Raw genomic sequence first — 27,268 nt, 5'->3', positions numbered from 1 at the left:
TTTTTTTTTTTTTTGCTAAGCTTTGATACATACAGTAGTTCTGTGTTGTTTTGGCCTTCTCTCTCTCTGTTACAAGTGTTGGAAAAAAACAGTCATGCTGGAACCTGAATTTTGGCACAAAAGATAAAAGGGAAAAGCATGATTAGCATGTGTCTATATAGTCTATTCATGTCCGCATCTGATGTAAATGTTTTATCAGAGCAATTAACAGATGTTTACTTGAATGGGAAACATATTACACAAATCGTCGTAATAAAGAGCGAGACACTCTGCCTATTCTCATGTGAAAAAATGGGTTTTGACACGGACTGGGAAATTAAACTTGTGCACTCAGGATCATCTCTGTGTGTTCATTCACAGTTAAGAAATTAAACCAAAGGTCTAAGAGTTTATTCAGTGTGGCATACTGAATATGTAAATTGTTCATGTTATTGTTTTTCTACAGTGATTGTTGTGTTGAATAACTGTTTATTTATAACAGTAATGCCCATATATAATAAAAGTTCCAAAGTCTGTGCAATAATCCATTGCAACCAATAATAATAAGATGCTTACTTTTAAACCAGTAAATGATACCTGTTGATAGCTTGACATAGGCGATTATAACTGTTTGGAATTTTGCCCATTTTATTACATAATCCCAAACAAGAAAAGGGATAGGATGATGGAGGTTGTATGGTGAGGGACAGCATTGATAAGGATGAGGTAAAAAGGGTGGGGGAAAATTAAAGTAAAGATAAGAGAAATGAAAAGACCATTCCAGTAAAGGCAAATAACCCCTTTAAGTGTCTTCTCCAGTGTATTGTACTAATCGAGAAGTTAAATAGAATACAATTTTTTTGTGGCCATTACATAATGCCCCTTTTGCCTCCAAAACATTCAAGTAGTCTTTAATCAAGTGTCCTTTTAGTGATTAAGAAAGCCTTAATTAACAAATTGATAACTAGATAGGTGGATAATAGATAGATGATAGATGCAGTGGTGCTTGAAATGTTGTATATTCTAAAATTTTCTATATATATTGGTATGGATGTGACCTAAAACAACTAGATGAAGAAACATAGTTAAACAAATGAAACACAAATTATTATATTTTGAATTGAATTGAAAAAAATGATCCAATAACATATTTGTGTGTGGCAAAAGTAAGTGAATTGGTATTTGGTGTGAAGCTAAATGTTGCAGTAACTGTCCTGGAATTTTAGCCCATTCATCCATACAGAATAGCTTCAGCTCTTGGTGGTTTTCCTTACATGAATCACTCGCTTTAGGTCTTTCCACAACATTTCAATTGAAATAAGGTCAGGACTTTGACTTGGCCGTTCCAGTACATTCACTTTATTCTTCTTTAACCATTCTTTGGTAGAACGACTTGTGTGATTAGGCTTGTTGTCTTGCTGCATGACCCACTGTCTCTTGAGATCCAGTTCACGGACAGATGTCTTGGCATTTTCCTTTAGAATTCTTTTGTATAGTTCAGAATTCATTGTTCTATCAATGATGGCAAGCCGCCCAGGCCCAGATGCAGCGCACGCCCAAAATATAGAACATTTTAAAGGGTTCATAAACCTTCAAGCATCACTGTAGATATATAATAAATGATAGATAGATAGATAATAGATAAATAGATACATGATAGGTAGGTAGATAAATCGATCCTGAACAAAACTATTCCTAATATAGATAAATAAACGTCTCTTTGAATTTGTGCAGTATCATCTCTTTGTAGACAATGTGCTATCTATATAAGTATAGTCTGTTTCTTTGGGCCAATGAAAGACACTCTATTATTAACATCTTACTTAACATGATACAAAACAAGCCTTTCAGACGCTTTCTTGTTTACAACAGTCGAGTTGACCTGAACTGTTGACCTTGAGGTTGGAGTTCAGGCCATTCTATTGAACTGTTGAGTCTGTACCTGCTGTGAAAACATTCACAAAGCAGCTTTGGCAGTTTGCGTTTGCACTTCATCCAAACGTTATTTAACTGTTACTCTTTCTAGGCATAAAAGGAAGCAATACTCCATTCATTCAATAGAAACTATTGCAGTTATGGACTATGTCTTGAAACAACGCTAGCACCTGTCAGACCACTGAACAATTGTTCTTCTTATTCTTATCACATATTTTAAGTTTTTTTATAATCGTATATGGAGATTCACATTCATAAGGCTTATGTGAAGAAAATATTGGCACAGCTAACATTTTGACATTTTGTCAAAGCAAACAAATTGTTCAGACATTTTAAGATCAACCAGTATATTGTTTTGCATTGCCTTAAAGTATTGTGTTCATTCCTGGTATTTTAAATCCATCATCCAAAGACATAGTATCATACTTAATCTTAAAGGACATTCAGTTAAATCTATGCAGCTCAGCGTGCATCGTTCTGTTTCTCTATGCCTTCCTGACGGCTAAAACATAAATCGTTGGCGGGATGGCACTCGGAGTGATTCATTTTCCGAAGTCTCCTCGAGTTCGGGCGACATCGGAAAAATCACCCGAAGAAGAGGAGTTTTTTCGCCAGGCGTCTAATCTCCCTGAATCTGCCTGTTTGCCCTGACCCTTAGAGGTTTTTGAAACCACAATTAAACTCTTTTTCTCTGAAGCCACAAATGCCATGAAAGTTAGTAAAAGATCCAAATATAAATATATGAACGAAAAAAAAGCTGAACAATGCACAAATAATAAAATATGCACAAATAAATACGTATATCTATAAAACCTCTAAAAAATAATTTTTCTGAAATTACTAGCGAAAAAGATCCTAGAGTTTTTTATGCATTTTACACTTTAGCGTTTTAGAGAAATTTTGAAAAAACATGTATTTTTAGAAAAAAATATGATACGTAGAAATAAAAATAGAAACCCATCTCATAGTATCCATGTGAGTCCTTTGAGAAAGCCAAATATATAGTAAGGGGTAAGCCAGCCATCCACAAGCTGAAATTGTGGTATGATAAAAGATTTATTCCAGTGCTGAATAAAGCATAGAAAGACCCTTATCCCCTATGCCTGTGTAGCGCTATAGTAAATTGTGTGTTATTTACACCACTATTGAGCTCCACTCCCAATAAATGTGCACCTGATGAGACCTGTAATCTTAGGGAGTGAGCCCTCGCAACGGTGTGGAGGCAGGGTGTAGTGCAACTGTAACTGGATTCAGGGTATTATAATTGGGCGCCAGTGCTTCTTATAACTTAAACATGAACTGGTTTATTGAACATACACAATCCTTAGTGGAGTATACAATAGAGCATGACAGGATTTAGCATCACATTGAATAGGCAATACTCACAGCACCATATGGTCAGTAATAGTCCCCACAGGCAAGAGGACAAGCTCAGCAGCAATAAAGGTACACCCAGCTTTCAGCCTTTTCCCTAAGTGGAACCTGAGGGGAATCTATCTACCCTGTTCCTATACACTTAGTCCCTACTTCTGGGCTATTAGTACCCGGGATCTTAATCCCTCTGACTCTCCTTGTCGGAGCCTTGAGCTGCTCAGCTAAATAACCTGTCTATCTGTCACTCCTAGAGCGACCTATAATGGTGAGTAGCCTATTCTTACTAGACCTGACCTGTCTAGGTTCCACAGAGCTCTGCCTGCCTGTTCAGGTCAGAGCCAGCACAAGATGGACGACTGAAAGCATGGCTTCAGAGCCTTTTATATCCCAGCACAGTGCCATCTGCTGGTCACTGTTAAAGTAGCAGCGCCTAGCTTAGAGCAGAAAAGAGCAAACAGTAGCCCTCCCAACTGTATTTTAGGACCCATTTAGGTGTCCATAACATTGAGGGACTGCCTGCACAAAATACTAGTGGTGGCTATTTTACACATCCCTACACCTGTAACCATAACGGATCAGTTTGCAGGCACCAATCTGTACAGAAGTGGCACTGAACCATCTCCAAGGACCAGCTCTGATATTCCAAAGCAGCAAATAATGCCACAGATTTGAGCAATATGGATGACTGGATGAGTGTTGGTTGAACAGCAGTATTGCCTATAATGCTGAATAAGATTAGTCTCTTGCTGGGTTCCTAGCACATGAGATATCTAAATCTAAACACAGGACAATGACAATAATTTTGCATAAAAAATAGGACCAATGCCCTCAAGTCCACTACATACTGGTGAAAGCCTGCTCCACTTGGCTGTGTATTTTATATAAGCACACGGTGACATGTGGTTAGGATGGTAGCCTTAGGGATATTTTTTTTTAAATTATCCTAACCTGCCACCAGAAGGTCACTGCTAAATTTGATGGCAGAGCTAGGGGGGAGGCTATATGGCTATAATGTGTTGTTGTCAAAGTGTAGCATGTATAGATTGCCCAATGAGTTTGCACATTTTGACATTATTCAATGTATGGGCAAAGAATGTGTACAATGATGGTAAATTGGAGACTCATGTGCTAAATAAAACATATACAGTATATTCAACATGAGTCAAAAATGCAAGAAATCAGCATGCGCTGATATTTTTTTCCCATATTGATTATGGTTGTGTTTTCCACACTTACTACCTAATCTTCCCTCCCCATGAAATGAGCTCTACATAAAGTGCTCCTCTGTTCTCATTTTTATATCTGCCACTAAGTGGGAAAATGTAACTGCTGGACTAATTGTGTTTTTGCATATGTTCTTTAATAAGTGAACTCTTTTTCTACTTCAATTCTTTATTTTTTAGACTTGGAAGGTTTCAGTTCTGCTGTCTTTCAACTATTAGTTCTCTGAAGTTAAAATATATTGATTAACAATATATTTACCAATAACAAACCCCTACTCTTTTTTTCATTGGCTGCCATCGACATGGGTATGCTGATAAAGAGTGTTGATACAGCACTGTCATGCATTGCCCATTAAAATGAATGGAAGGTGGACAAGGTTAACTCACAAACTAACTTCGGGTGGATTTGGAAAACAAAGCGCCACTGGTGATCTACTGGTGGAAAAGCATGTTGTTGATTTGTCGCAGCAAATCAACAGCACAGATTTAAACACACACCACAAATCTGCCTGTGTGCCATTAAAGAGCCAGAAATTACATTAACAACAATTACCAGGCCATTACACCCCCTGTAGGATGTGATAAGGAGCTTATGGCCAAGCTGCAGTGAGATCGTAGCTACATAGGTAAGGGGTAAAACTGCAGGATGAGTATTACCTTCACATAATCTTTGTAGAAATAACACAAAAGAAAATACATTTATATTGAGATTTAATATTGCTTTATAAGAACCATAGAGAAAATATACAAATTATAATTGCCCCAATTGTACAAAAACAATTAAAACTATAGTATTGAAATCCCATAGTATCAGTTGTATCAGAGCAATATGGGCACTGTAGTTTATTTTGTCTTTTCTCACTGAAGCACTAAGCCTCCCTTTTAAATGTGGCAAATTTGGAGTCGTTGCACCAAAATGTTAAATGTGTTTTTTTTCCCTAAATGACCGTTTTATTATTGTGTGTTTGTTTTTGTCTTGACAGGTTGTTGAAGGCAAGCTTGCTCCATTTCTATTGAAGATAATCAAGTTTGCCACATCTCATGTATACAGTTGCAGTCTTTGTAGCCAAAAGGGATTCATTTGTGAGATCTGCAATAATGGAGAGATTCTCTATCCCTTTGAGGAGAACACTACAAGCAGGTAACAGTTTCATTTCTATGTGCCTTGAAAAGCCTTGGATCTAACTCTTACTGATGTTATATAGTGTAGTAGAAAATAGTTCTAATTGTAATTTTTTTTGTGTAAGTTTCTTCTTTGCTGCTACTGTGTGTGGTCTGAGAAGCTGTTTAATGTAAGCCCTATCTTGAATTTTATGGCTACAAGATATGATGCCATCATAGGGTAACCTGCTTGTGTTTCCCAAGTAGCCTGACAGTGCAGTGATACAGTCCTAATTGGCACTGTGGATTAGACACTTCAACAAAATAAAAAAATTAATTGGCAACCCTGCCGAGCATTAGCTAAATATGTTAATTATCTATTCACATTCATCAGAACTCACATTTGAGTTATCTTTTAGGGGCAGATTTATTAAAGTTCTAATTTTCAAAAAAAAAATGTGGTTAAAACTCACAAATTCAAATTTAAAAGCACAAACTCAAGTTTGAATTTGAATGTGAGATTTATCATACCTCGACGCTGGAAACAGTTCTAATTTAAATGTCCGCCTAGTTCATGTAGAAGCCAATGGCAGAGGTCCCTTGAACTATTTGAAAATGTCAATAGTAGTGATGAGCCAAGTTTCACTGCAAAAATATCGCCCCCTAGACCAATAGACATAGAATTTTTGGGTCGTTCCTATTCGATCGAATATTAGACGTTCCAGTTTTTTTCATAAATAACCTGCCATTCGCTTTGTGAGTACATTGAAATTTATTAGTTTATTATTAGGACTATATCACTGCATTTTTATTTATTATTTGTGTCTTTTTAGTTATTTAGCTTTTTATTCAGCAACTCTCTAGTTTGCAATTTCTGTATTCTGGTTGCTATGGTCCCAATTACCCTAGCACCCATGCATTGATTTAAATAGAAGACTGGAATATTAATAGAAAGATGAATAATAAAACGTATGAATAACAATAAGGGGCCCATTCATTAAGTTCGAGTGAAGGAATAGAAGAAAAAAAACTTCGAAATACAAGTGTTTTTTTGGCTACTTCGACCATCAAATGGGCTACTTCGACCTTCGACTACGACTTTGAATTCGAACGATTCGAACTAAAAATCGTTCGACTATTCGACCATTCGACAGTCAAAGTACTGTCTCTTTAAGAAAAAACTTTGACCCCCTAGTTCGCCACCTAAAAGCTACCGAAAGGTCCCCATAGGCTTGCCTAACTTTTTTTGGTCGAAGGATAATCCTTTGATCGTTGGATTAAAATCCTTCGAATCGTTCGATTCGAAGGATTTAATCGTTCGATCTAAGGATTTAATCGTTCGGTCGAACGATTATTCCTTCGATCGTTAGATCGAAGTATTTGCGCAAAATCCTTCAACTTCGATATTCGAAGTCAAAGGATTTTCATTCCCCAGTCGAATATCGAGGGTTAATTAACCCTCGATATTCGACCCTTGATGAATTTGCCCCTAAATGTGTAGCCTTACAGAACATTTGTTTTTTAGATGGGGTCAGTGTCGCCAATTTGAAACTGGAAACAGTCAGAAGAAGTTGTCAAATAATTTTAAACAAAAACTATAAAAAAGATATAGTGAAGACCAATTGAAAAGTTGCTTAGAATTGACCAATTTATACAATACTAAAAGGTAACGTAAAGGTATAAATAAAGGTATAAATTGAAAAAAAAAAGTAAATTACGAACCGTCACTTTTTTTATCTCTGACGAAGTTCCAGTATATATATAAATTGCTGGGCAGCTAGAGAGGCACATTAGAGTGGAGTATTGAGAACAATAGGTTTTATCTTTAGTTTGCTGCAGTGTGGAGAACTAAAAGCCACTTTAAAAAAAAAAAAAACATTACTTTTGGAGTAAGTCCATCATCTGTTCTAGGTTATTATTACAAATGTCAACCCATAATGTAAACATGCATTAAAAGCCTAACTTATAAAAAGGATGACAGACGGGCTCCAGTAGCTGGTAGTGTGTTTTGGTTTTAGATAAACAGAGATATTTCTGGCAGTTATATGAAACATGTCCGTCTGTTTAACAAGAATAAAACGCTACAGGCATACGACTGGCAAAATATGAAAGACATAAGGTATGGAAAACAACCCCCCAAATTACTGCAAAGGGCCTATAGGTTTGGGAGAAGTGATGCACAATTACATCTGTAGGGAACTGTCAACAAAATAAATTCTCATATATATAAAATACAGTATATTTAATATTAACATACAATATACTGTATTAAATAAAGGGCATTTAGTCAATTTATACTTAAAATGTTCTCAGTTAAAAAGCCAAACATTAGGAAGTGTTATTTTTGGTGTAAATATTTTTTTTTAAAAAACCCTATAAAAATGTATAGTTAAATGCTGAATATTTTAATGAATAAAGACTTACCAGACTAGGGATGAGTTCAATATAACTGGTTGTCTTAAAGGGGATTTCCACAATGAATTTGTAAATGGTTTTGCAATCCCTTCTTGTTTGCTGGTTCTGACTCTTGAAACAATTTAGCAGGAGTCAGTTCCTTTCCTGGTTTGTCAGTAACGGAACTACCCGGGCCAAGGCCTGGGTGCAGCCGGGCCACCCACCTGCGGAAGCGAAGATCACGGCGTATTCGCAAGTGCCCTGAGGGGGTGCAGGACCTGTTGTAGTCACACCCCAGTAGTTCTGCCACTGTGGTTTGTTAATCTGGTGGTTTCTGCCACATTGTTTCAGGAGTCAGAACCAGAAGTGCAAAGAATATAAACTGTTAGGGAAATGCTGCTTTCAATAGCAATTCCATTTGCAAATAACCATTTAGTTAATGCATATTTTAAAGTTTCTTAGAATTACCTTTCTTCGCAATTGCAACACAGTTGTTGGGTGGCAATCCCAACATATTCATTCTTTTTCAGGCTCTACACTGTACTGCTCCAAATTTCAGTGTAGCTTCAGTTTGGAACTGAGCACAAGCAATGAACTTCTCATGATATAAACTACAAGTCAGAGGAGACAGAAACTGCATTTAAAAAAATTTGCGCAAAGTTTCATGCTTTTTGTACTTTGTCCATGAGTTGAGCCCAGAAGCTCAAATCTTTTCAAAGAATGGTACACAAAGGGACAGATTTATCAACGGTCGAATAGTAAATTTGAATTTTCGACTTTCCAAATTCACACATTCGAATTTTAATCCCCCTATTCGAATGTAAATTCAAATGTGAGCTTTATCACACCTCTACCATGGAAACAGTCCTAAGTCTAATGTTCGCCACCTAAAACCTGCCAAGTTCATGTACAAGTCAATGGTAGAGGTCCGTTGAACCATATGGAAATGTTAATAGCCCTCCTGACTTTCAAGTTTTTTTTCAGTAGAAAAACTAAATTAATATGAATCGAATCCGATTTGAATTTTTGGGTCAGAACCATTCGATCGAATATTAGACATTTAAATCTTTTTGAAATTACCCTTCCAGTTGAATTGTGAGTATATTCAAATTAAAAAAAATTCACATGAATTTCGAAATTCAATCTTTGATAAATGGGCCTCAAAGAGTTACACTGTATGCACACTGCCTGCCTGAAATTATTTTCAAGTTTCAGTTCTGAAATGTATATGAAGTTTTATTCAGCAAAATAAATAAAAAGAAAGTTTAAGGGGCCTATTTATGAAACCTTGATTTTTTTTCAGGTCAGGTCTTTAGGGGGAAAATTCGAAATCATGTAAAATCAATAGCAGATGTCCCTTTAACAATTTGAAGATATTTCTTGCCTTCATGATCTTCAAGGGTTTTGGGCTGGTTTTTGGTTGATAAACCGAAAAAGTTGCATTTTCTCAGTGTCAAATTTTTAAAAATCGCATTTTTCAGGCATCAAAACAAAAAAGTCATACAATTTTTTGCAACTTTTTCACACACATGCTTTTTTTGCTTGGATTTATTAGTAAATTCAAGATTTTTTTTATAAAAATATATACAGTGGGTAAATAGTGAGAAAAAGTCAAGTTTTAATAAATACTCCCCTAAATATTAACATTAGAGGTTTTCGAATATAAGACTAAATTATATAATAAGAATATAAGTGATCTAAAATGGGTTTATTGCGGAGATTTTCATACCTGGATCAATGGTCAGCATGAATAAGTAGCTTATATGTAGAAAAATGTATGTATCAGTTGTGTTTGAGCAACAATAAGAGGATACAACTGTCCAAACTTGCACAGATTGGGTTGGTCAAAGTGATTTGGCCAATTTTAATATTAATGTCAAGCCATTACAGCATGCATGGCAACCTTGCATTTGCTGTCAGTTTGTCCATACTGGGAATGTCTTTTCCTCTGAAAGCCTTTTCCATGCATGGATGATCTATGAACAGAGTTTTGAGGGACCAAAACCTCTCATTTCCATACATTTGTTTGTTTATGAGATTGGACAAATAAATGGGTCGGTGCTATGTGACCATGAAAGTGGACAGACCATTCTGGGTCCTGAATGGTTGTCTAGCATTTAATTCATGTTCTGCCTTATAGCCACATTCCTTCCATTACATTTTAATCATTATTCACATTTCTCATCATTTCAAATAACACTTTTTGTAGACTGAAAAAAAAAACTATTTCAGATATTTTACTCTTTGTGTAAAAGAAGCTGAAAGCACCCGTTTTGATTTGCGAAACAAAAGCAATAGGAGAGATAAGTGGGATGATGGAGTAGAAGAAGGTGGTGAGGGATTTTATTGTAATGAGAGTGAGTGTAAGTTAAATAAGCAAATGAATGTTAAATCAGCTTTAGTTTAAAAAGAGCCTCATGGTTGGCGAAAGATCTTGTAGCAACTAATAAAGCAAAACTAGACGAAAATTATCAGCATAGTTCCCCCATCTCCATGACAATGGTATGGTTGTATTCTTTCTTAAACAGAATGATTAGTGTATATTGGATATATGTTTATTGTATATATATACTGTATTGCAATTTTAATGCTTCAGTTTTTCTCCATACATCATATAAATTCTTCTGTAGGCAAAACGGAATAAGAAAATTGCTTTAGTGCCTTCAGTGCTGTGATAGTTAAACTCGCAGAATATTTGGTATTTTGTTAATGGCACCCAGCCAGCCTAATAGATAATAAGACCTGGGGATTCCCAATTTGAAAAATGATTAGTAGACACACACGAAGTCAAAAACAGGTAAACATTGCAGTTCATTCAACTTCACATATAATTTGTACACCCATAAATTATCCCAGTTGGCAGTGGGAAGTAATCCATCCTTCAATTCTTTCTGGGACCCTAATGGTACAAATGGTCTTTGTTTGACTTTAAAAGCAATTACTCAACTTCAAACCTGTCTGCTGCTTATGTATTTATTTACTAACTCCAGCTTTGTCTCAGTAAAAAAATAGGTGTTTAATGTATATTTATCATCACAATTTGAAGTTCACAAGATACAGTAGGGCTCATTTATGTCCACAAGGCCAATGGGTGGCTTGCTCTTTTCACCACAGTGAGTTGCACCTAGAACCACTGGCATCAAAGGTACTTGCATCAAAATGCACTTCTTATACTTCTCTATAGTTCTACTTGGCACCACTCAGTCCTTCCTGCCTTCTGTTCCCAATTCAGCACTGCTGCACCCATAGACTCAGAGGTACCTCCAGTGTTCCCTCAGCCCCTGTGTCAATCAGTGCAGTTCAGCTGTGCCTAAAGTATCAGGCTCATAATTCACTCCCACACCAAACACTGGAAATGACTCCAGCGAACACCAGAAATGACTCCAGGCAGACTTTGAAAATATTTGGCACAACTGCTCCCCATTTGCGACTAAGCACATGTGAAGTGTATAGACTCGACATTTCCCCCCAGTTATTTCTCACAGTGGCTGTTACTTTAAAGGAGAAGGAAAGCTACTGAAGCAATTTATTGCCAATAGATTAGCCACAATAGTGCAAGCTATAACACAATATTTATTCTGCAGAATGCTCTCTGTTTGTTAAGGATAGCAGCTGCCATTTTAGCTTGGTGCGACATCACTTCCTGCCTGAGCTTCTCCATGCTTACTGGCAGCTCTGGGCTTAGATTACAACAGTGAGAAGAGGAGGGGAATGGAGAGAGGAGCAAACTGAGCATGCTCAAGCCCTAGCCCTGTTTATGCTGAAAACAGGAAGTCTGATACAGAAGCCCATGTGTACACAATAGAAGGAAAGAAATGCTGTGTTTCTTTTGACAGAGGACTCAGAGCAGCATTACTTTTAGGGTTTACTATTCTGGTAAAGCTTACTTAATTTTAGCCTTTCCTTCTCCTTTAATCCATGTCTCACACTGGAACATATGAGTTAGCAGACCACATTCTTGTCTTGCATCCTTGCATATCCAGGCAGCTGATGTGACCTGCATTCAGGTTATGTTACATTTCATTATCTATCCCAATAACGATTGATTCTGGGTTGCTGATTCACATATTGACACGTTTCTTTTTGGAAAGGGCATTGTCTGCTGCAGTTTCCCAAGATTTTCCTGCATTTGGATGTTGGCTGGGTAGTTGCAAATCCATAGATAGATGCTTGTTATCAGTTTCCTTTGGACAGGAGATAGTGTGTTTCGGGTTCCCAAGATTTTGATGCAGCAACTCTATTCTCTCATTAGAGAAAGGAAAGATCTGGAATAGTAAGCATTAATCCGCTAAAAATAAATAGAATTAGAATAATAAATCAAAATATCCAGAAAGTTAAAGATCGGGCTCACACTAGAGGAATGGTAATGCTTAACTGTTGCTTAGAAATGTATATATTATGTGTGTGACCCATAGTAGCATTAAGGGAGGTTCAAGTTTTAAATAAACACACACTGGTTTCATTAGCTGCATACCTGCTTTGTCTCAGCTGCCCAGTTCAATGAAACAAGAAAAACATTTTTCCTAAAGAGACATTTTTCCTAAAAAAAAAGCTACACCAACAAGACTTGTAAGCCTAACCAGAAATCCAGTATTTGTCCAGTGCTGACATGGATATTTTGCATGTTCTAAGAACAGTTCCTGTCGAATATACCCTGTTAAAACACGGCATTCAATGTGAAAATTCTTTTGTTTCTAAACGAAGAAATATCTTTATTTGGCTTAACTACCACAATTTCTTCATTTAACAGAAGAAAAGCAGCAGGGATAGGATTGTGTTTGTTGATGTTTGGGAGGTAAATTGTAAGCACTTGGAATATGTTTGCTTTGTTTAATCAGTTTATGCCCAATGACTTCAATTGATCTGTAAAGGTATGGGATCCCTTATCTGGAAACCCATTATCCATAAAGCTTCTAATTGTTTTTTTTATTTTATTTCCTCTGTAATAATAACACCCTTGTCGTAATTAAGCAGCGTAATGCTGGCCACAGAGGCAAAGATCCAATCGTACGAATCAGTGTACGATTGGACTTCCCCATCTCCCGACCTGCCAATAAGCTTTCCGATCAAATAAAGTACAAAAGAACAGATCAGCTGTTGTTCTGCCCCTCACAGCAATCGTATGAAAGTTAAATCCGACCAAAGCTAGTTCAAACGACCAAACGACCGATCTCCGCCAGACGAAAAATGTCGGGACTCTCCACACACGGTCCGAAAATCGTACGAATCCTCGATTAGTAAGATCAGATCTTTGCGTCTATGGCCAGCTTTAATCCATATTGGTAGCAAAATAATCCTATTGGGTTTATATAACGTTTATGTATCAAACTTTAGGAAATTTCTACAGAAAAATCATTTATCCAGAAAACCCCAGATCAAAAGCATGCTGGATAATAAATCCTATACACGTACACGAATAAGTTTAAAAAAAAATGTTAATCATAGCAATGGGTTAAACCTTGGAAAATGAGGAATGTTTCCTGTGACTATGTGAAGACACACACAAAGCTTCATTAAGGTGAGTCCCACTTGTGCAAACAGCATTTTTCTCCTGAGACATATCTACCTTGACAGTAAGAGAAAAAGACTTTCAGCCTCCTCTGTTTGCCATTTTTCAGACTGGAAAAGATGGCCCAGCTTTAGACAGCTCATTTTTCTTTTTGGGGGGGAGAGGTGGGAGACAAAGAAGAGAACAACACATTATTGTCCCACTACCTAAGATAGTCTTTTACCTGCTCCTTGTTTGCAATGCATTCATTTTTGTCAGCCCTTAAGCAAACAGGGAGAATACCTGGCTCATGCACTCACCAGGGACTGAATACATACATACCCCAGGTCGCGCTTAATCAGTATGACACATTCCTTTGTTAGTAAATGGTTCCAAAGCAAACAAAATCTGCACAGCTAATTAGTCGCCTTTTTATATAAAAAAAGAGACCCTGCTTAACTATCCTGTCACATCCTGCCCAGCAATAAAACAACATTTCTATTCAGTGACAAATATGTATGGGATCTACTGTCCGCAATGCTTGGGACTGGATAAGGGGTCTTTTTGCATTAAGGAGCAGCACAAAACATTTAAAAGTTAAAAAAACATTTAATCAATAAAAAAATATATAAAATAGAAAATATACCCCTCTTTTTGACATGTTCTTATTCACTTGATGCATAAATACCATCTGAAACTAAATATAAATGTATTTTGTTTTATTTTTCTTACACAGACATTCCTGATTCCACAGACTGAAACAAAGCCATTCTGAACTCTCTAGACCCCTAATAGGGTAAGGGCACATCTGGTGATTCAGGAAGATTTAGTCTCCTGGCGACTAATCGCCTCTTCTTTGGGGCGACTAATCTCCCAGAATGGCTTCCACCGGCTATAATGAAAAATCGCCTGTGGCATGGCACACCCGGCACTTCGTATTCTGAAGTTGCCCGAAGTTTCCGCATGAGGCAATTTAGGGCGACTTCGGAAAATGAAGTGCCACGTGTGCCATTATAGCTGGGGGAAGCCGTTCAGGGAGATTAGTCGCCCCAAAGAAGAGGCGATTAGTTCCAGGCAACTAAAGCTCCCCGAATCGCCAGGTGTGCCCTTACCCTTAAAGTGCTGTAGAAATGTGTCAATTCTTCTGTATATACATAATGGGAAAACAAAAATCAAATGCTACACACTAGCGACACGTTTGTTAACTTTCAAGGATGTGATTATGCCATGACTTAATTTTGTGAAAATTTAAAAAATTACAAATCTCATCAGGTTTATGGTGAGTGAGGTTCGGTGGTGAGATTTCTGTTTTTAAAAAAAATCCAATCACGGGGAAGGAAAACTTGTGATTGCAGCAAAAAAAGATACTGAGAAAAAAGAGCCCTAAACAGCAGGGAACTACAGTTATGAAAATTAATTAGCCCTTCAGTATTAGACATTGAATTAGTTCATACATCATTTCCATGACCCAGTTTTCCTATTGTACAATATATATATATATATATATATATATGTATACATACAGGAAACATTATCTATGCAAAAAAAAAATAAGGTTTAAAGGCAAAAAAAGGTTCAATTATATTTATCTAATAAAATAGCAAAATCAGATGTGCTTCCTTCCAAAACATTTCTTATCTCATCCCAAAGCCCAACTGTAAGTCTACCAGGAGGAACCACTTAGAACAAAGTCATAGTAAAGGCACACAAGCATAGAAACTAAAGTTAGAGAACATCAATCATATCAAACATCAAACCATATGCAGAAAGCACAGTTAACTCTTCTGTCCTGTTTGTGCTTAATCATTATACAATATACAGAGTATAAATAATATGTGAATGTCTAGACAGATAGAATGATACTATCCCCAATGCAAAATTTGGCGCAGGACACCTTACCTGCATGTACCATTTTGAAAATAAATGAAAAACTTACCTACACCTGATGCATAAATGTAAATAACAAAGATAATAAAGAGGTAGAATGGAAGAATAAGGGTAGAAGAATGTAGTATAAAACAGTAAGGGTGGTGGCACATGTAGCATTTTGGGGAGATTAGTCACTCCTTTTCTTCAGGCAACTAATCTCCCCGAAATGCCTTCCCCCCAGCTAGAATGTGATGGCACTCGGGTCGCTTTGGTTTTCCGAAGTCGTCCAAAGTTGCCTCATGAGGAAATATCTTGAATGTTTTAATAAACTGGGATAATAAAGTTGTTAGAGAACATTCCCATTGACTTGTGTATAATGTCGCCAGCTTTTATTTGCCAAGTTTTTTTTCCCTTTAATAAATTCCAACTATTGTTACGAAAATACTTGCACATTTTCTGAGTCTGTGTTTTTCTCGAATCGAGAACCTAACACAAGGGGTTGGAAATATACTTTGGAGGGCCATATCTGGCCTATGGGCCTATAGATAGACTGCCCCACTTTAAAGACATTAAAGCCTTTGCAGTTGAAGAGTTGTGTTTAGTTCTATTTGGTACATTTTGCTAACTGTTGTGAATCTTGAGAACCATTCTCAATTAAACTGACTTAGAATTGCAGACAAATATGGCCAATATGATTGGCATAATACCACCAATTATGTGACTGCAGACCCCAGGCAAGTAGAGCTGGTTGGTTACTGCATGCCTTGCATTCCTGCTCCAGGTTGCACCACTGTGTGCCAACTTTACTATGTCACTTCAGTTACATGCAGGCTCTGTCAGTTTATCCAACCACTGTGAGTGTAAAGCTGGAGGCAACTTGAAACCCTCACATTACAATCTTGCGAGCGATGAGCTGCTATGTGACTGAATAAACCAGATTTTAACATTTAAAAAAGGCCTGTGACCAAGCAGAAGATTACACACTCAAACAGGCCTGGTGTCCTCATCCAACCACTGTGCCAGCACTCAAGCACGTATGTTCTTTTATGCTGCACTTGAACTTATATACCTTCATTCTTATTTTATTTGCATAGTTACTATGTAACTTATATTGTATGCAGAGTTTACTTTTACAATTCAAAGTGCGTTTCCACTCAACTTTTACTGACTTTTTATTACAACGTGTTACCTTTCCACCCTTCTGCTCTTGGCGGTAAAATATAACTTGGCTCTGTGACAAGATCACGCATGTCATATGCTGACACCAGTGATTTCAAGAACTTTCCACATAAGATAAACCTCACAATTGTATTGTCACCACAAAGAGCAATCGGAATGATTCCGAATACAAAAATGACATCATTGGTGAAGTCCATACCTTCTAGAGCTAATTTCGAGTCACAATAATAAGATGAATCCCCACTGTCAGCTGAACCAAGTTTCTTAACCTCCTGGTCTGTTATTCAGTGGTGAGATGTATATTGCATAAGCAAGAGATCAAAATGTGCACACCCATTTGCTTTCCATGGTTACACAAAAGTAGGTGGCCAATTCAGCAGAAAGAAGTGGCCGATAACATCAAAAAATTCAATTGTGTTGCCCTGCACTAGTAAAACTGCTGTGTCTGCTTCAGAAACACTACTATTGTTTATATAAATAAGCTGCTGTGTAACAATAGTGGCAGCCATTCAAAGAAGAAAAGGCTCAGGTTACACAGCAGATTGCAGATAAACTCTGCAGAACATAATGTTATCTGTTATCCAATATTTAACCTGTGCCATATAGACTTTTTTCAATTTCCGCCATTGCTACTCAGCATCTTGTTTATATGAACTATAGTAGTGTTTCTGAAGCAAACACGTCAGTTTTACCAGTGCAGGGCAAAACTGCATTATATTTTCATTACTTAAAAACACTTCATTTTTTGATGTTACAGTTCATACATACAGTTAATTCGGATCAATGTTACATGCATGTGGAGGTGATTATTTTGGAAATGTTTTTAACCCTTTTTACGCATTTTTACAGCAGGTCAGAACCACATAGAACTTGCAAAAGTCTTAAAATTGGACAGGGAAGAGGCCATTTTTCAGGCTTAGGGCTATTGGAGAGGCAACAGACTCACACTGCTGAGACTCTGAAACCTCTGCCAGCATTCACTTTAGGGGTCTCAAATATTTATAACCTGTACAGGAGAAGTAAATGCCATTTTATGTCCATGCTGTATCCCCTATAACATGTGGGGTGAGTAAGGGGATGCTCTCAAACTCTGTGTCTCTATCTATACCCTCTTTTTAATGGGCATGGTAGTAGTGATGTGTGGGTGAGGAAAAACTCAACATGCACAAGCTCAGCCTCCACATATTTACAAGGTAGCTCAGTGAGTGTGGTCCATCACCTCCACTTCTACCACCTCAATTTGCTTAATGGTACAATCGCTGGGTCCTAAATCTGTGGGTTTGCATGGGTCATGCCATGGCTGCTTGGGCCATTAAACATTTTGGTATGTAAAGACATTTGTCTTTACCCCCAAGCATTAAAGAATTTGGTCCTAATATATAAATAATGTTGCCCTATCCCTGCATTGAGGTTATTTCTGCAAAATGTTTGTCACAGGGGCATGTCAAATGGAAAGGAAATTTCCAGGAAACATATACATAGAAGCAAGCAAGCAGTGTGCAATTAAACTGGAAGACATGCATAGCATATTATTTCAGCTCATAAGCTCCAAGCCAAATGGGCATATTCCACTGAGGTGCACTGAAATTGATCCCCAATATCCATCCTTGCAGCTGCCCTAAGTAGTGGCCAAGGCTTATTTTCTGGTACACGTTTCTTCCTTTCCCGAGCTTCTGGAACTGTTTGCAGGTTGCATCTCATTGTATGCTAATATGGCTAACAGCAAGGTTTGGGAGTTAATACTGGATTTCATTTCTTATTTCGCTAAATTAGCAGACTGGTCCAGAATTAGAGAAGAAAGTCAACAAGTCAGTGCTGGGAGGCTGGGTCCAACATGGAATGATTATGAAAGAAGGACTGTGGGGCTCATTTACAAACAATGGGCAAATTTGCTCCTGGGCAGTAATCTATAGCAACTAATCTCTATTTATCTTTTTATTTTTTGTAGCCAGTAGAACAATAAAAACTAACATCTGATTGGTTGCCATGGTTTGCAGCCCAGGTGCAGTTTTGCAGAGTTTATAAATGACCCTCCATATATAACAACTCAATATCTGCAACAATTACATGAACCAAAGCAATACAGTTTGATATTCATGTTTTCATTTCCCTGAAGTAAATGCAAAGAGAACATTTTTAAAATGGCAGTTTTAGCCTGTCTTGAAGTGAGATGACTAAATATGTATAAATATGCGTCCATTTAATACAGTCATTATCTTGTCATTGAGATCTGTACATATTAAGCGCGTTCCAATATTACAGTTAGTGCATGTTTCCACTAATGTGTAACTTCTGTATCCTGTGAATCATAAATCACATTTTATCTCTAGCGTTTCCCTAACACACAGAAGCCCGTGTTTACATTCAAATGCCGATGCAAAGGCTGCATGATAAGCAGAACCTCCTAGATTTTTTGCCAAGTGGCTCCAAGTTAAGATCTGTGACTTATTATTCTTGTCCCCATGTTATTATTTTGCAATTGTTCACCTTTATCTTTTATTTCCTTTCCTGAGTAGAGACCTTTGGATGGAAACAACAGGTGCTGCGGGCTGTTCAGCCATTTTATGTGGCAGTTGCACCAAGGACTAGTGATAAGAGCTGTGAGTGAGCAGAAGCTATTAGTTAACAGCCAGGGTGTGTCAGTGAGAGAACACAAAGCTGCCGGCAATATTAGAGTTATTAGTCATCTCAGCTTCAGTAAGCCATGTGCAGCTGCATTCACACTGGGGTACATTCGTTTGATAAATGCAATTGTAACATAGGGTTTCAGTTTCCACCTAATTCATTAATCAGATTGCTGTTCTTCTTGTAATATACTGATTATCTTCTGCATTTCTCTACATAATTAACCCTTTTTACACCTGTTGTTTACGTTGGTTGAAGTAAAAGTAGTGGTTAGCCCGAAGCCCGTGGGTCAGGGCAACTTCCGCAGTATGTCCTCGGGCCGATGGCAGGTTCGGGTTGAACTCTAGCCTCCATTCTCCCCGCCTCTGCCTTTGCGTGCTTTTTTATATACTCGCATAGGCCCCACCCCTTTCATAACGTCGGGACAGGTGCAGGTATATAAAGAGGGGGTGCGCTGGGCTAAGGTCGGGTGCAGGCTGGGGGAGCTGCGGGTTAGGGTCAGGTGCGGGTCGAGTTTTTCTCGACCTGCAACCTCAATTTTTCATCCCCTGATTTCAAGTTTTCCCTCATTTTACAATGTTGTTTTGTGTTCCCACAATACATTTCCCTGGTTTTACATTTTCCTCGATTTTACACCATTTTTTTCTGGTCCCCTGAAAAACGTAAAATGGGGGTTCTACTTTACTGTAATTCGGACACTGCTGTCTAGGCGGCATTAGGGCTGGTGCTAAGAGATTCTCTCTAACACGCTACAGTTTCCCTCTGCAATTGAAATGATTGCGGTGCCAATAAGATTAGGATTACTGATTGCTATGAAACTGTATTTATCACTGACACTACCCATGCCAGCATGAGGTGCAGAGCTCAGCCAGGTACAAGGAAGTCCTTTCCATACCAGCTGCCAGGCAGTAAGTGCAGGGCTTCTTTGTACCCTGTGCCCACCAGCACTCACAAACTTGTGCATCTGAATGGCATGCAAGTTACAGAATGGGAGAGGGACATCTATTTGCCCCCTCTAGTTTGCACCCTGTATGTCTTTTTAGTATACAGGTATGGGATCCGTTCTCTCTAAACCTGTTACCCAGGAAGCTCCAAGTACTGGAAAGGCCTTCTCCTGTAGAATCCATTTTAATCAAATAATTCAGATTTGTAAACATTATTTCCTTATTCTCAATAATAATAAAATGGTACTTGTACCTGTTCCCATCTAAGATATAATTAAACCTTATTGGAAGCAAAATAATCCTATATGGTTTAATTAATGATTTTTAATAGACTTAGGGGCACATTTACTTAGCTCGAGTGAAGGATTAGAATAAAAAATACTTAGAATTTGGAAGTATTTTTTTTGGCTACTTCGACCATCGAATTGGCTACTTCGACCTTCGACTACGACTTCGAATTTAACGATTCGAACTAAAAATCGTTCGACTATTCGACCATTCGATAGTCAAAGTACTGTCTCTTTAAAAAAAACTTTGACCACCTACTTCGCCACCTAAAACCTACCGAGGTACAATGTTAGCCTATGGGGAAGGTCCCCATAGGCTTTCTAAATATTTTTTATCAAAAGAAAATCGTTCGATGGATGAATTAAAATCCTTCGAATCAAACGATTTTTCCTACGATAGTTCGAACAAATTGCGGTAAATCCTTCGACTTCGATATTCGAAGTCGAAAGATTTTTACTTCGATGGTTGAATATCGAGGGTTAATTAACCCTCGATATTCGACCCTAAGTAAATGTGCCCCTTAAGGTATGGAGATCCAAATTACAGAAATTGCCTTTATCCAGAAACCCATGTCCAGAGCATTCTGGATTACAGGTCCCATACCTGTATCTATAATCTCCTACAAGAAGCCTCCTTTGTACCTCATATGATAAGGGTGATGGACACTAATTAAATATAGTAGTTTCATTTAACAATAGTTATCAATCTAAAATTCAGTTTATTATAAAGATAGTGTTTTTCTTGATATTCGGCATAATTTAAAAATTTTTTAAAAACCTCTTATTTATAATATAAAAGTGCAAGTTTTGAGAAAAAGTTTCAGTATCTGGCCTGGGTGGCTGAAATGTGAAGCCAGTGGAACAAAACTAAGGTTATTCGTTTCCAGTTATTGCAAGTGATGCAAATCTGTTTGTTGTCCATTAGCCTTCACACTAGTTAACATCTATTTGTTTTCCATTAATCAGAGTAGACAATGACTGTGTGTTTTTCATCCTGCTTAGTAAGACAATTTAATGTGTTTGCACTGTTTTACATCCCAAGCAATCTAACGTCTTATTAGCGCCTACTGTATTTAGCCTACTTTCACAAAACCTAAGTTGAGAGGGGCAGCTCATTCTGGCAGTAATATCTTTTTTTTTGTAAATGTGTAAATTTAATGCTAAAACAAAATAAACACTTGAAATAGCAAAGCTTAGATAAAGTTGGTGACAAATTATCAAAGCTTTAAAAAAAAAAATCTAATTTGCGCTAGGCCAGAAGAGAAACAATGTTAATTTAGTCTCCGAGGGCTTTTTGACCACTTCTGTGCTAAGATGGAAACAGAGGCAGTCACAACATTCCTATTCGCCTGTCACCTCTTTCCATGGAGATATAAAGAAAGTTAATGCCAGAAGCATAGGAGTGTGACGGGTGCACCACTACTTACATTTTTAAGAGGTGGTCAGCCTGTTCTATATACAGTATCTCTATGAAAAGTTGTAACAGGCAGGCAACACCAAGTGCACTGCAGGGTTCCCATATGGTCAGTGACAACAAGGGAACAATGCTTGTGGCATTTCCTGACCAGCATATACTATGTAGGTATGGGATCGGTTATCCGGAAACCTGTTATACAAAAATCTCTGAATTACAGGAAGGTCATCTCCCTTAGATTCCATTTTATCTAAATAATCCAAATGTTTATTTTTTTTTTCTCTGTAATAATAAAACAGTACCTTGTACTTGATCCAAACTAAGATATACGTAATCCTTATTGGAGGCAAAACCAGCATATTTGTGTTTTTTTAATGTTTAAATTATTTTCTAATGCACTTAACATGTGAAGATCCAAATTACCGAAAGATCCATTAACTGAAAAACCCCAGGTCCTTAGCATTCTGGATAACAGGTCCCATACCTGTATAGCTAATAAGACAGTTGATATGGTGGAACCTTGTAACAAGTATTTTATGCAATGAGATGTTGTATTCAGTCTGCAGCAGTAGAATCTCTCTGGATTCCAAGAGTTACAGAACAAAAAAAAACTTTGCCCCATAGTAAAAGAGATTCTGTAGACTTTCCTGATAACAGGTTTCTGCACATTACAGCTCTTGTCATATCACAGGAGAGAAATCATTAATGCAGATATGATGCAAATATTGCTACCTATGTCCAATTTTGTTGTATCGCTCATGTTGTAAAGGGAACTATGGCGAAAATAAAAATTTAATACAAGCTTCAGCATACTGAAATACGAAACTTTGTAAATACAATCAATTAAAAATTATGTACTGTTTTTGAAATAATCAAGTTCAATCTGTCTTCATACAGGAGTTGAGGGTCAGATGAATGATCCAATATATCTTATAGGGGGGCTCCTTTTGCCTAGAAGATGTGTTAGAGCTCACTCTATTAAAATCACCAGACATCATGTCTCTCTACATGCAGGATTTGTGCAAAAGGCAGTTATCTTGTTCGATTTTGTTTGTAAGTTATTTGAGTGAGCTCAAATACATCTGCTACGAAAGGAAGCCCCCCTATAAGATATACTGAATCTAACTGTCAATGAATATCTGACACCCAACTGCTGCATGAAGACAAAACAGAAGAGAAACAGATGCTGAGAGAGGGATAGTGAACATAAACCTGATTATTTCAGAAACGATGCAGAATATTTCATTGATTGTATTTACAACGTTTCTTATTTCAGTATAATGAAGCTTATATTCCATTTTTATTTTCGCAATAGTTCCCCTTTAATATAAGCCACACTGGCTGTAATCCGGAAACACATTCTATATTAGAACATGAATTGTTAGATGGAATTGTATAGGTTAAGATTATTTTCACTTATTTAAGTATACAGCCTTTTTTTGTAAATATTAGAGTTACCATTAAAGGATGTTTTAACACATATTTCGGGTATTTAAGACTTTGCTTTTACTTACAGGTGTGAAAATTGTAGCGCAGTTTTCCATTCAGATTGCAAACTCAGAACTGTTCCTTGTCCCAAGTGTGCGCGCAAGGAGCTCCAGAAGAAGCAGAAGTCGTTTTGGCAGAAGCTGGATATGGACGGCAGCTTGGATGAGGCCTGCAGCATGTTTGAGCTCTCTTACTAGAGCACATGATGTTTGGACCTGGGTAGCCCCACTTGCTCTCTCCGACCCAGATACTGGCTAAATAAGCTGTTGCCCTAACCACAAACCATTTCTAGTCCTATAGTGATACCTCTGCTAGTTTGTTTTTCTAAAGTACTGTTCTGAAGGAATTATTTAAAGTTGTTGACTACGCTTACATTCTCCTTCCGCTAATTACTTTTATATGAATTCAGGCCTTGAAACTCAATGGGCCATACAGAAACTTTAAGGGGGCTGATTTATTAACGGTCGAGTGATACCGTTTTTTCCCCTCGAATGAACTCGAATAGTATCTAATTTAAGAAAAAACTCAAACAAATATTACCGACCCAAAAACTAGAATCGAATTCAAATGTCAGGAAGGCTATTAACATCTTCAAATGGGTCACCGGACCTCTGCCATTGACTTCTACATGAACTTGGCAGGTTTTAGGTGGCATACTATAGAATTCGAGCTGTTCCCAGGGTGCAGGTATGATAAATCTTGAATTTGAGTTTGGATTATTCCCAACTCGAATTTGTGAGTTTTGACCAAAATTCCACCTCCAAAATTCAAATTTGAATTTACCATTCAAACCTTAATAAATCTGCCTTTAAGTATACACTTTATTTATATTGTCAATAACTGTTGCAACCTATTTACCAGTGTCATTATTTCAGGTTTGTTTCTGAAATGTAGGGCTGGCCAGCAGGTCTCTTATTCAGCCCATAACGCTAATGGCATACTGCACATTCCTACTACCACAATCCTCTCATAGACAGCCATGAAGGAAACAATGCCCTTTCCTTTCTTCCAACCAATTCACACTTATTTGAATGGAGAAACACTTCACTTATAGCAGACATGGGATTTAGAAGACACTGGACCAAGTAATCTCTACTTGACAGCACCAGTATCTGCCATAGGTAGTGCTTTTTCCACTAGGTGCATGCCTTACCTCATGGCTTATGCTTTAGCGAGCTGCTCATTTGTGCTAACAAAACAGAAATGAAATGTCACCCTTTTTAGTCAGTGCAAAAGGTTTCATTTGCAAAGTGTAAGATGCTACAGCCCCTATGTTGCGTTTTGCAAGAAAGCGTCAAACTGTATATTGGCGCTGCAAAATATATTGCGCTATGTAAATACAGGATAAATAATAGTAATAAATGAGGTAGGCATAAGCAGAAATTTCAACCAAGTATAAAATAATGTGCACTCACTTGTTTATGTCGATAATTATTGCCAGCTTTGTGATATTGTGTTTGCACACAGTTTGTACAGATGCCATGTTGGTAAGCAATGCTCACCGGGCTCTTCCATATAAACACACACAACAATTTGTGATTTCACCTGACTGGTGATGTTTCACATGCCAGAATTGTTGTTGTTTTTAAATAAGAACAGCTCTGGTCCTGTGTGTGCTAGCTACACAGGAGTGCAACACAATGACAACGCAACCATAAAAATACCTAAAAATAATAATTGAACACTGCATGTATAACAACTATTAGTGACTAGGGATTAGTTTATACACTTAGTTACCCAGATGTAAATGCTATAATTAGACCTGTTAAAGGAAACGTGCCTCCCCAGCCCAGAGTACTGTAAAACCTATAGGGATGGGTTGGGGGGGTCTTCTTTTAAACATTTGATTTTAGATGATATCACATTCCATCTTTACATTCCTTACTAGTGATAGTAACATGATAGTATAAATTATAAGGACTGTACTGCATTACCATTTTACAGCCCCAGTTCCCGATACCTGTATATGAAGAATTTTCCCTTAAAAGACTAGAAGTATACATTTTCTTTTCCAGTTGCAGGGATATTTGCATAATTCGGGTCTCCATACCTTAAGTCTACTAAAAATCATTTACACATTAAATAAACCCAGTGAGATTGTTTTGCCACCAATCAGTTTAAACAATTCTAGTTTTACTGCATGACCATTGTTACATGTATCGACCTGCAATCAATTTGCAGTCAGTATGTCCGGAAACAAATTTCAGTCTCTGACAGCAGAATCATTAGTGATGGGACATCTCCTCTTTTTTGGTCTATGCAATTTGGTCATCCATTTTTGTCTGGTCAAATTGTAAAATGTCCAACCTTTTAGCAAGTGGGTCTTTTGGACACACAATCCACATATGTCTAACCACCTCATGCTATGTTATTATCATTTATGGCCTGTTAAGCAAAATGTGTTAATAACTAAAGCCATATGATCTTTTCCATTTAGTATTTACAATTGTTATGGTTGGTGATGTTTTTGTTCTTGGTTCAGGCCAGACTGTTTGTATTTATTGATTTAAATGGTACTGCATAAATAAAAATGTAAATTTTATCTGAATGGGTTAACACTTAATATTGTTATAGCGGTGCAGTTTTTCTTTTTTTTTTTTTTAATGAAATTTGCAAGTGGTGTCAGGAAGAGCTCTTGGGTCTTGGATGTGAATTAGAAAGCATTGCACCCAACCGTGAGAACCACACTAGGATGGGGTGCTAGACCTTTTACCTGTACTGCATTAAAAAGGTGCTGCATCTGTTTAAATAAACTGAAATGGATCTGGTAAGTAGACGTAAGATCAGATACTGGAAACTTACAGTCTTTTCATCATGGGAACAGCTGCTATAAGAACTACCAATATCATGGGACGTACAATAGTCCAGTTCCAAGTACTTAAAATTGATGCCATAGTTTTCTGAATCATCTTACATTCATCAGAACAAACAAGTACTGAAACCCCGCAGTGCACAACAAATTAAATTTGGTGATATCGGTCTATTTGGTTCTGATAAATTGATTGAGATCTGCAATACACTTTTATTATAAAGGTCACACATGAAGGGAGCAAAGGATTGCTACCTGATGCCAGTGCTCTTACACTGTGTGAAACCGAATTATTTATTGAAAACCTAATGGGAACTGAGCACCCACAGGTGCATAAAGGGGTACTCCAATTTTAACATTAGTGAAATGAACATTAGGCTTCTGCTTCTTACACCCACAATCAAATTACTAGTCCACTAAGAAGCCTTCTGTATAAACAATGCCATCCTTTCCCCCATCTGCAGCCTGTTAGACATTAAGAAAAGGAGCAGCTCAGATAGTTGGCTTCTTAGTGGACTGGTGATTTGTATTGATTTTGTTCACACAAACAGGAAATAGAATGTTTTTCTTTCAGTTTCAGATATTGCAGCATTTAGTTCAATACATTATTAAAGGAGAAGGAAAGGCACTTTCTACTTGGGGTGGCAAAAGTCAGGCACCCCAAGTATTGTATTTACTTACCCAACACTCCAGGCCGGTGCTCCTATCAGCAGAAAACTGCACTGGTTATTCCAGCGAGCACCACAGAGCGATCCACTTCCGGCTTCTTCTTTCTTTTAGTGGCTGCGCATTAGAGTGAAAATCCGAACTGTAACAAAAAAGCCGTCTATTTCATTCTACTGCGCATGCATCTGAAGAAGCAGGATGACAATCCCTCCTGGACTGGAGAAACCCAGCGAGCACCACCTACTTCTGTTTATCAGTTTAGATAGTATACATATTTTTACATTATCAATATTTGATTAATAAATTGCTCAATCTTCAGACCTGAAGATCCTGTAATAAAACATTAAAAAAAAAAGACCTGACAGTCCAGGTTTAGTGTTATAGTCAAAATGATATAAACCTGCTGGCCAGTCTGATTTTTACTGGAAAGCCAGTGATAGGGATGTCGCGGACTGTTCGCCCGCGAACTAGTTTGCGCGAACATCGGGTGTTC

The 27,268-nt window shown here is 37.5% G+C and overlaps 1 protein-coding gene across 2 annotated transcripts in view; it reads left to right on the top strand.

The window, feature by feature from the left end:
- The window catches only part of plekhm3.S (pleckstrin homology domain containing M3 S homeolog), a 77,576-nt gene extending 51,734 nt beyond the window's left edge, over positions 1–25,842 (top strand). For both annotated transcript variants that reach the window (XM_018239020.2, XM_018239019.2), the window contains exons 7-8: positions 5,495–5,652; positions 23,329–25,842. In XM_018239020.2, the coding sequence (XP_018094509.1) occupies positions 5,495–5,652; positions 23,329–23,497 (327 nt within the window). In that variant the 3' untranslated portion in view covers positions 23,498–25,842. The remainder of the gene's footprint in view (positions 1–5,494; positions 5,653–23,328) is intronic.
- Positions 25,843–27,268: the final 1,426 nt, after the last annotated feature.

The sequence above is a fragment of the Xenopus laevis genome, chromosome 9_10S (assembly GCF_017654675.1).
Source record: "Xenopus laevis strain J_2021 chromosome 9_10S, Xenopus_laevis_v10.1, whole genome shotgun sequence".
Lineage (NCBI taxonomy): Eukaryota > Metazoa > Chordata > Amphibia > Anura > Pipidae > Xenopus > Xenopus laevis.
This window is presented reverse-complemented; position numbering and strand designations above follow the sequence as displayed.